The sequence below is a fragment of the Grus americana genome, chromosome 4 (genome assembly GCF_028858705.1).
Source record: "Grus americana isolate bGruAme1 chromosome 4, bGruAme1.mat, whole genome shotgun sequence".
NCBI classification, from domain to species: Eukaryota; Metazoa; Chordata; class Aves; order Gruiformes; family Gruidae; genus Grus; species Grus americana.
Window position 1 is genome coordinate 67638155 of NC_072855.1, and position 10316 is coordinate 67648470.

Here is a 10316-nt window from a genome sequence, read left to right on the forward strand (position 1 = left end):
GAACAAGTCATGTGTTTTCTCCCTGGTCCTGTTCACTTAATAGCCAAAGATAAGAGCAATAGCAGTGCTCAAACAAGCTCCATATGCTTAGTCCAACTAATGAAGTCTGGCATAATTGAAGGAGAAGAAAATTAGAATCCTTTTAATTAATTTCTCTTACAACACCAGGCAGAAGCATTTTGCTGCCACAAACTACTAACAGTTGAGTTGACAATACTGAACCCAAACTGCATCCAGCACAATTTTTCCATTGCTAAATTGCTTTTCCTGCCCTACCAGCAATAAATTTGGGAAAACAGGGAGAGATGGAGAAGGGAGAGAAGAATGCAGTTGCTTGTGCTCACAGATACATCAGTTAAATGTAACTACAGAAATACAAACTACTGGAAAGCTCTCAAGGGATTTTATGTCAGCACAGCTCTCAGCACTACTCTGTGTTATCCAAGGTGTTTGCATCTAACTCTGCTTCATATATAGGAAGTCAAGACAAATGAGAAACGCCACCCATAGCCACGTGAAAAGCTTGCATCGGAGCTCAAAACTGAGCTCTACTCTACTGTGTCTTCCTATCATGGCTAAAAGGCTGGAGCTGGTGCTTGTCTTTTAAAGAAAGACAAACCCCACCTTGTTCTTCCTTCACCCTGTCAAACTGAGCCGTTCAGCTGGTGATTCAGCCAAATGCTTACACATATGGCAAATACAGAAAGTAAAAAAGAGAATTGATTTTCTGGGTCACTTGACTACGGTCCCTTATCCTGTGATGTTACCAAGTCATAAAAGGCCTGTTTGTAAGGATGTTGGCATATGTCTTCACACAAGTATAATTGTTTTAAACCAACTACTTCTGCAGACAGGCAGCTGCAGATTTTACTTCATTAAAGATCAGGGACCTTTATAAAATTTCCAGCCTGTGTCTTACTGATAATCAGAATACACGTACGTTGTTCTTGTGCCAGAACTGTCCTTTATCTGAAATGGCAGTCCACCTCTTGCTCCCTCCACCTTTCTTCCCTCCTTCCACAGAATTTATTCCCTTAGTATATTTATGGAGAACAACCCTCTCCCCTCTAAATGTACATGGAGCCTTTTCTTATATGGAACACAATTTCTCACTGTACCAATCCCTCACTGCATATGTCCTTCTTAGAACCCCTGCTCTCGACATAAGTAATCACAGCTGTACATGGTGAAATGAAATAGGTAGCGGTGGCAGCATAAAACAGCAGCAGCGACTGGGAATAGCTCACACAATAACGTTCTGTGATCATATTTACCTTCCTTGAAGGCTCCCCCATACTGATTGCTCATATTCATCCCATGTTCTGCTCAAATTCTTCTTTTGTTTTCCTTGACTGTTTCCAACTTAAGCACTCCTCATTTGTAGCAAAAATTCTTGTTACTGGCCCTTCAGGTCATAACCTTGTACTCTGTACTATTAAATTTCATTCCATTTCTATTACTCTGGTCCCCAAGGTCAGTGAATCTTTCTATATGATGTCCCAGTCATCCTCCCTATTGACAGCTCAGGTCATCAGATTTCATTAGTGCATTCCTACATTTTTATCTTAGACTTAAAGGTGCCGCTCATCAGTTTAAAGCTTGGCACATAGGTACTGGTGTTTGCAGAGGCCTTGATCAGAGAATATGACGTTTTAGTAAAGGCTCTTTGTAACACAGCTCTGATTAAACCAAGACATAGGTGGGAGGTAATAATTTGCCCACCCTTGCCTCGTTGGCTCACAGCAGTTCTCATCTGAGAACTCTCACTTCTTGTTCATTTCTAGTCTGTGATAGGGTTTGGGATTTGAACTTCATATGTTTATTGCACACGTAAGGAAACTCTGATGGGCTTCAGCTTTAGATCCAGTTAAATTTTTTTTTAATTAATTATCTTCAGTAAGAGGTTCTAATAAAAACAGGTAGCTCTTGAGACGATGCTGTTATCTCTTACAACCATTACTGAGGATGCTTCTCAGTAAAATGAGTGAGATTACTCTCCTTTGCCCTTACTCCCAAATTTACCCATGAACCCACAGAAATGGAAAGGTGGGGGAAGTTTAGCTTGGACCACTAGGCACTTTTGGTTTCTGCACCCCAAACCTACAGAAGGTCTGTTTCCTGTCTAAGTGACAAGTTCTTCATTGGTTTTGAACTCTGAGCTAATCAAAGTGTTTTCTTGGGATTTTTTCAGGCTGGTAATGAGGTAGAGTTGCATGCTTCCTTCCCGCTACCATTACAGACAGACTCAATTCTAGGATAAACTGAGAGATTACTGTTGTAAATGCTAAAATAAAGGAAGGAAGTGCAACTATTTCTTAACAGATCAATTAATTTCAGACTTGTTTATAAGTATGTTTGAATTAACTTTAAACATAAATATTTTTCCTGAAATTTAAAACAGGATAATTGAGATCCAATCTAATCTGCTGTACTAGTTATTGCTCTTTATTCCTGTTTTTCAGCTGAAGAGAGGAAGACACCCAGTGAATCTAATAGTCCATCTTCATCTTCGCTGTCAGCACTGAGCGACTCTGCCAACAGCAAAGAAGATGCAGATATAACCCCAAAAACCAAGGGGTCAAACAACCTGCTGGTCATTTCGGTAGTGCCTGGTAGTCAGACCTCAGTGAACACTGACGAGAAGTCAGAGAAAGGTAAAACACTGTTGAACAAATACAAACTGTCACCTTCTACGCAGTCAACCTGGCCACAATGTAAGGAATACATTTTCCTATTTTTCAGGCTTTGAATGTGTTTTCTGTAACTTCGTCTGCAAAACAAAAAATATGTTTGAGCGCCATCTGCAAATCCACCTGATCACACGGATGTTCGAGTGTGATGTGTGCCACAAGTTCATGAAGACACCTGAACAATTACTGGAGCACAAGAAATGCCACACTGTCCCCACTGGTGGGCTCAAGTAAGGAAAGCAAGTACACAAACTTTTACTGTGTTAAGCACCTCTAACACTGTGGGGCTAGGACAAAAGGAAGTCAATTAGAAAGGTTTAGTTAAATGTCTGATAATCCAGATTCGGGGCTTCCTTTTATTTAGATGGCCCAAGCCCAGTCCTTTAGTGCAAGCTTGCATCATTAAAGCAGATCGATAACCTAGCAGCAGGTCTAGCATCCACTGGTCTTAGAGCTGTAACAAATTGTGGTCTGTTCCCTTTTCAAGTCAAATAGGAGACAGTATGTGATGTGTCCTACAGAGAATGAGGCAGCACTGCACAGAGGTGTTGGCAAAGAGGGTTTTTTTCCAAGTCAAGGAGAGCACACAGCACAGGCTCTGTTCTGCACCTCACTCAAAGAAACTAAACCCTGTACAGTCTCTGCAACTAGGTATGAAGTTATAACCTTAAAGGTTATAACCTTTGTAGACTATAATGCAAAGTCAGCCCTCTCCAAGAATTAATAACTTTGATGCTTTCTGCTTTGGTTTGCATGCCCCAGAATGATCGCTGTTGTATTAATTAACACGTAACGAGTAATATACTCTTTTAAGAAAAAAGCCCTTTGGCTTTGGTTAAGGTGGTGTCCTTTAAGGTCTGTTGGTGCAGAAGCAGTGTTTTTAGAGAATGAGCGTGCCCTTATGTCAAAGTTGGACCCCTGAGGGAAGGAGTGACTGCTGGGGCCATATGCTTGCTCTCTGTGGGTGGGCAACGTGATGTTATGCAAGATGCACGTCCCTGGTTTCTGTTCCAGCTGCTGCAGGAAAAGAGGCTGGAACCACTTTGAGCCCTGCTAGGGTTCAGCGCAGGACTCCCTGCTTCCATGGCTCTTGCTAAGCAAACTGATGTTTTCAGTGCACTGTAACTCTCACGTGACAAGCACACCACATTTGATGTTACCACGAGTAGCTCTGTCAGTTTGCACTGCAGTTTTTGAAAACTGGTTCTGTTTGCCAGGCAGCATCTGGTCTCCAGCTCGGTAGTTCCATGAACTGGGATCTGTGGTCACTTGAGATGTGATGACTGAATCTGGGAAGACGACCAGATTGAGAAACAAGTGGTGTGCCAGAACGACAGGATGTCTGTCTTGGACGTACAGACCAGTTGTCTAATGCACTTTGGGTTTAAGCTGCACAGAATCTGTTCTATTTACCAAGGAAAAACCATGACCTATGACTCAGACCTTCCTGACAGAATGGGCTTCTCAGTCTACATAAGTTATTCCTGCCCAGCTCAAGTAATAATTAGGTACCTTGAAAGCTGCACCTAAGAAAAAGTTCTGATTTATATTTTTTTAAAGGCGTCCAGAAGAGCCTGAAGAGATCTAAGTGAACTGTATTTTTCTGTCTCCTGTTTGCTATGGGGAAAGAGAAAAAAACATGATTCCTCCAGCTCCAGGTCAAAATCTGAGATTCTGATCCAGAGAGCACCCAGCCCAGGAGAGGTACGTGTGCACAGACAGCTGAGTCCTCTGTCGCAATAGAGCTACTCACGTTAGCAGCCTCAATGCCAGGCTCCCTCTCTGGATCAGAGTACTTGGCGTGCATCAGGAAAGGCATCCAGATGTTTTAGTATCTGTTTGCCCTCCTGTATTACCCTCTGTGCTCAAAAGTCTCTTGATTAGCAGGCAGAGTAATTTTAAACCTGTATATGCAACCAGTTGCAGCAAGGGAAAACACAGATGGAGAGAGAGGATCTGTGCTTAGAAATGATCTGAAATGCTAGAACACAATCGGCAGAGCTGCTAAACAGTGAACGCAGATCGGGGCAGGTGGAGATGTCCAAAACGTTGTGCCAGGTGCCCGAGTTGTATCTTTTTATCTAGACCTGCTCTTTTAGCTCACCAGTAAGATGTGGAAGGGAGCGTGCTTTGTTTAATACAGTGGAGATCCCTGGCAGGAAACTGTCCTCACCAGCTTCCTCTCAGCTACATAAAGCACAAGCGGGTGTGTTTTGGGTTTGTTGGTGTCCAGACTTGCTCAGCTCAGGCTTGCTTTCAAGATTGCCTCTTCCAGCCTTTTCGGCCTTTCCTGGTCCAGGAACCAGGGGTGAGGCCCTTTGCCTGGCCGCTTGCTGCTGTGAGTAAGCAGAGCCCACATCCTGTTCCCACACAGGAACAGTTCCTGCCGTGGCAGAGGCGGCTGTAGGCAAACACTGCCAAACACACGCCCCCTTGGAGCATGGCTAGCTCATCTCCCAGAAATGGGAATCCCTACCAATCTTCCTAACAGCGTGGCTTTCAGCTGCTCCTAGCAGGATACCCAGCAAGCTTATTGTTCAAGGTCACATAAAAGGAATTTCCTAAGCTTTTGCTGTACATGTGGTATTACAAGTTTATTCCATCTTTACTTAAACAGCTGCTTTCATACTCATCTGTAAACACTCACTTTAAACCACTTCTTAATGGAAAAAATGGCCAAAGTGACTTCGTGCAAACACTAGGAATGTCGTTACACAAGGTACCTGTGAATCAGTCACCCACCCTGCACTGCCCGGCCTGCTTTGCAGAATCTTCCCCATCAAGGTAAGCCAGAAGATTAAAGGGATGCTCCTTCAGAGTGCATCAGTGTTTTCCTAGCAATGCGTGAGCCCTGCTGCCATTACACGGGCAAACCTCTAAGTAGTGACGTGTCAAGGTGAACCAAGTATTCGAAAGAGACACTACAGGCAGAACTAAGTGCCTTTTTCCTCCTCTTTAGTAGGTCAGAGAGGGGCTGAATGACAGGGTTAAACCAGGAGTGTGGGTCTTCAAGCTGAGTGACTTCTCTTTTCTCTGTCCCTGCCTTTCCTTGCTGTGTTGCCAGGTGCCCATTCTGCATCTACTCCACTAACCGCCCCGCAGCGATGGAGTGCCACCTGAAGACTCACTACAAGATGGAGTACAAGTGTCGGATCTGCCAAACAGTGAAAGCAAATCAGCTGGAGCTGGAGATGCACATCCGAGAACACCGCCTTGGCAACCATTACAAGTGCGACCAGTGTGGCTACCTGTCCAAGACCGCCAACAAGCTGATTGAACACGTGCGTGTCCACACTGGTGAGCGCCCTTTTCACTGTGACCAGTGCAGCTACAGCTGCAAACGCAAAGACAATCTCAACTTGCACAAGAAACTGAAGCATGCTCCACGCCAGACTTTCAGCTGCGACGAGTGCCTGTTCAAGACTACCCACCCTTTTGTCTTCAGCCGCCATGTGAAGAAGCACCAGAATGGGGACTGCTCCGAAGAGGAGAAGAAAGGCCAGTATTCAGCCTCCAAGGAAGCCAGTCCACTCCTATCTGTGAACAGCTCCAGAAACCTCCTGTCACCCCTCTCAGTTATGTCTGCCTCCCAGGCTCTGCAAACAGTGGCGATGTCAGCTGCACACGGCAGCGGGGCAGAGTCACACTTGGCAGTGAAAGCTTTGGCCATCAACGGCACTTCCCTGTGCTTCGATAAATACTGGAACTCAGAGTTTGCCCACCTTATTCCTTTAACAATGTTTTTCCCCAAAAACCACTACGATCTCACATTCCATCCACCCAGACCTCAGACTGCACCGGGAGGTGCCTCTTCACCTAAACACTCCTTCCTTGCCTACCTTGGACTAACAGAAAGGGCAGAAACTGTCTGAGGGCAGTTACATTCTGTACCAAAAATACCCCAACAAACCCAGCAGGTATACATTGCTGCAAAACGTAGACCGAAGAGGTAACGAACACTTGTACTATATCATTAGTAAGGTTTAGAAAATGGCTCTGTGTGTATACTTATTGCATTGACATGAAAGCTGCTTTATTAAATCTTCAAGAGGTGACCTACTGCATACTTCTACCTTCAGAGGCATGTTCCCAGTACTCTTATCTAAGAAACTATTTTGTCTTGTTAAGCTGAGAAAAGAGTGTCCTTAATGGCAATCAGCACTTGTAAGATTACATATTGGTGCATTTTATTTTTGGGCTTTGTTTGCGTGCGGGTGTGTGAAAGAGAGCCTGCCTGTAGCGTGCCACAACATTGCTTTTGCACATCCCTTGTATTGGCTTATTTAATTATTATTCTTTCCCCCTTTTCACACACTTGCTCCCTCCCTTCCCTCCATCTCCCCCTGAACTGTAGAGGTGTGGAAGGAGTAACGCTTGGTTCAGGGCGGATTGGTGTATTATTTCAGTGCTGTTTGCAGCTTCCTTTAGTTGTTTGATGCCTTGTACTAATTTGTCAAGGGTTGAGGATTTGGGGTAGAACTGACAAGTAAAAAGTTGTTCTCAGCACTGCAGGATGAGTGTGACAATGAAAAGCGTGTGTACGTACACACACACACGCATACGCAGTGCGTGCAGCCTGCACACCCACACAGCAGGCCCAATTCTTAACTGTTACACAGATGTAACAAACACCTACATGTGGGCCATAGCATACATCTTTTGTTTTAAAAGGGCATATAAATATTATATATATATATACTGTATTATGCAGTGGTTACCTTTTAGTTTGCAGGAACAACTTGTATAACTAGAATTCTATGGTGGAAAAAAAAAATCCAACAAGGGGATTAAAAAAAGGGTATGGGTAAATTCTGGGTATAAATACTCAGACTAAAAAAAAAGGCAGTTTTGCACAGTGCTTTAGTCTTGCACTAGTTTGTTTCTCACTTGCAAAAAAAAAAATAAAAAAAATCTGTGGGCTGAAGGTAAGATGACTGTTTATTTGAAAAGGTACCAGTAACTTCTTTGAAATATAAAGCTATAAAAAGATGCTGTTGGAACCATACAGTTCTCTTTTGTACCCGCAGTATTTCAGTTGTACTTGCAAATTCTACCCTCCTATTGATACCCTCCATGTTATTAGTAATACTTTATTCCTTTTTGTTAATGGCGGATAGAGTGTACACTGCTAGGAAGCTAACTTTATACTTATTTAACGCTCCTACTTGTGGTCATTAAAATGACATGTTATATGTAGCACTTTATTGCAGGAAGAAGCAAATGCAGATTGGTTGTATAACCTTTGTTAATCTCAAAATGCCAAGAGTGATCTTAATTTAAGAGAAGCTAACCGACTGTTAATTGATTTGTGTTTCTTAGACAACTTAATATCCAGGAAAAAAGATCAGGATTAAAATTACTCTGCGTTAAAATTGGAAGTATAAAATATGTAACATTTCCAAATTATCATGTGACTTACAGGAATGCTTTCTTACTGGATTATTGTTTTCCGTGGTGTCTTTTGGATTCGGATCTCACTGTCTTTCACCAGGTATTGGAAATGTCTGACCTAGCTTTTGTCAGCGTCCCTCTCTGTCCCCTAGCTAAGCCACTGTAGGAGGTGCCCTGAGTCACACTGAACGTGCTATCTACCCACCCACCCTCATGCTGTCCTGAAGGAACAATTTCTGCAGGTTGTTGTGGGAGGGGGGGATCCGGCGTGCCAGCTGGAGCCAACCCCTTGTTTATGACAGCATGAAAGCAACACTCAGTTCAGGAAGGCATTTCTGGTCCACAAGGGCTCTTAGCCATATGCACAACTAGAAACGTAACTCAATCGTCATTAGTTCTTCAACGAAGCTTGTGTAGAAATACTTTTTGGATGCAAAACTTGCATCGTTTAACCTATTTGCAAGATTCTTATGTTTGTTTTGCACTGAGATGGCCAAACATTCTCCACTGTCATGACCAAACTCTTCCTGTTTGGGGAGGACATCCTGATCCGTGCACTCCTGTTAACATACTGGAAGCTATTTACAAGGGGGAAATTTCCAAAAGAGTAGCAGGTTATCATTGGGAATTAGGAATTAAAGGACAGAGAAGTCCCATCATTTTGTTTACATTCCAGCAGACAGTTTTGGTTCTGACGAGCATGTGGCAGTTGTGTCTGAGTAAAGAAAAGCCATCTGTTCCAAAGTCTGTATAAACCTTTGTAAACAACCTACGTAACTCAGGGCCCTGTTTGCCATGCTTTACTCCATCACAACTCATGGTAACCTCCCCCCAGCTCCCCTGCCCCCCCGGCATACAGACAAAATATAGAAAATGCTGGATAAGTAAATACTCAAAGCATAAAAAATTTAGTATCTCAACAGCATGAAATATGCAGTCTGCATCTAGAAACTATACTAGTTCTTTTAAATATACTCCATGCGTATATCTCTGACTCCACCACAGAAAAGCAAACACTTCCAAATCAAAAAGCTTATTTTTCAAACTGACAGGTAAAGTACAGCTGTCTAGGAGGAAGAAGTAGGAATATTAGTGGGACACTTTATGTAAACCAAATGGCAGTTTAAATAGGGCTGGAACTTCCAAGAATGAGCTGTCAGCGTGCGAATGCCACGTGTTCAACAATGTTCCACTGTACCAGTATCTGACATAGCAATGTTTAATGTACCTGGGAAATTTGTTTAGCACTTTGGAAAGGATAAATTAATTCTTTCTGGCAAGTTATAGAAGTTTTCTCTGTAAGGAAAAGTGTGTTAGGAGGTTTTTATTTTTTTAAGAAGAAAAAAAAAATACAGTATTTATCAGAGCTCATGCATATTAAAGTAATTGGTTTGCAGTTCAAGACTAAAGAAAGGAATGTTCTCCAGAGGTTCCCCCTACCAACTAATGACCAACAGTTCTGATAAATTCCCCCCACCATAAAGGTAATTTCATACTGGTTTTCACTATGCATTCTTTAACGAAAGCTAGCGTTTTTCCATTTAGTAATTCAGTTAAAGTTCTCGGCACTTTTTTCTTTCTTCTTTTTTTTTTTTTTTTTACTTGTTGTATTATGTTCAAATATCATTCTATCAAGGTTTGTGTACATTAATAAAAATTTGTATTGTATAAAGCTTTTTGCATTATAAGGCTGTACAGGGTCATTTTGACAGTAACTGGTATATTCCTTTGCATCTTATGTTGCATTGCCAATTTCTAGTGTATCCAGTTTGGAAGTACAATATACTCTAATTAAAAAGGTTGGCTATATTCTTGTTTCTTTTTGGTTTTCCTTCCTCTCTTTTTTTCACCTTATATAGATTTAGGTTTGATTCGGAGGAAGGGGGAAAGGATTCCCCTCCAAGACAAGAAGATACGAAGGAAAAAGGTAAGATGTTATCAAAGGTTGAAATTGAAAAGGAAAGCTCTGGTTACTACTACCGATGAAGAAATACCGTGAGTATTCCTAGGATGACTACAGGACTTCTCTCTGTGGGCTCTGTACTCGTAGCGACCTGTGCGGTCAGTTCTGCAAGGGTAATGCCTCTTCTGAGGAGTCTGCTCAGTCACGCGGATGAGGGCGCTCTCCAGCCCTACCCTCAGCCCTGCAGTTTGAAAATCGGGTCCTTAAGCAGTAGTTTGGTGAACCTGGCCTTGCTTGGGGGTAGCACCAATGGAATCAGGAGAACTCTTTCC

At 42.7% G+C, this 10316-nt stretch overlaps 1 protein-coding gene across 3 annotated transcripts in view; it reads left to right on the forward strand.

The window, feature by feature from the left end:
- Positions 1-9861, forward strand: part of ZNF827 (zinc finger protein 827) — a 134371-nt gene extending 124510 nt beyond the window's left edge. For 2 of the 3 annotated variants that reach the window (XM_054825146.1, XM_054825147.1), the window contains 3 exons: positions 2463-2654; positions 2743-2920; positions 5755-9861. In XM_054825146.1, coding sequence (XP_054681121.1) covers positions 2463-2654; positions 2743-2920; positions 5755-6562 — 1178 coding nt within the window. In that variant the 3' untranslated portion in view covers positions 6563-9861. Of the gene's footprint in view, positions 1-2462; positions 2655-2742; positions 2921-5307; positions 5475-5754 lie in introns of all 3 variants that reach the window. The other variant, XR_008577075.1, reaches the window with a different exon arrangement.
- The last annotated feature ends 455 nt before the right edge of the window (positions 9862-10316 follow it).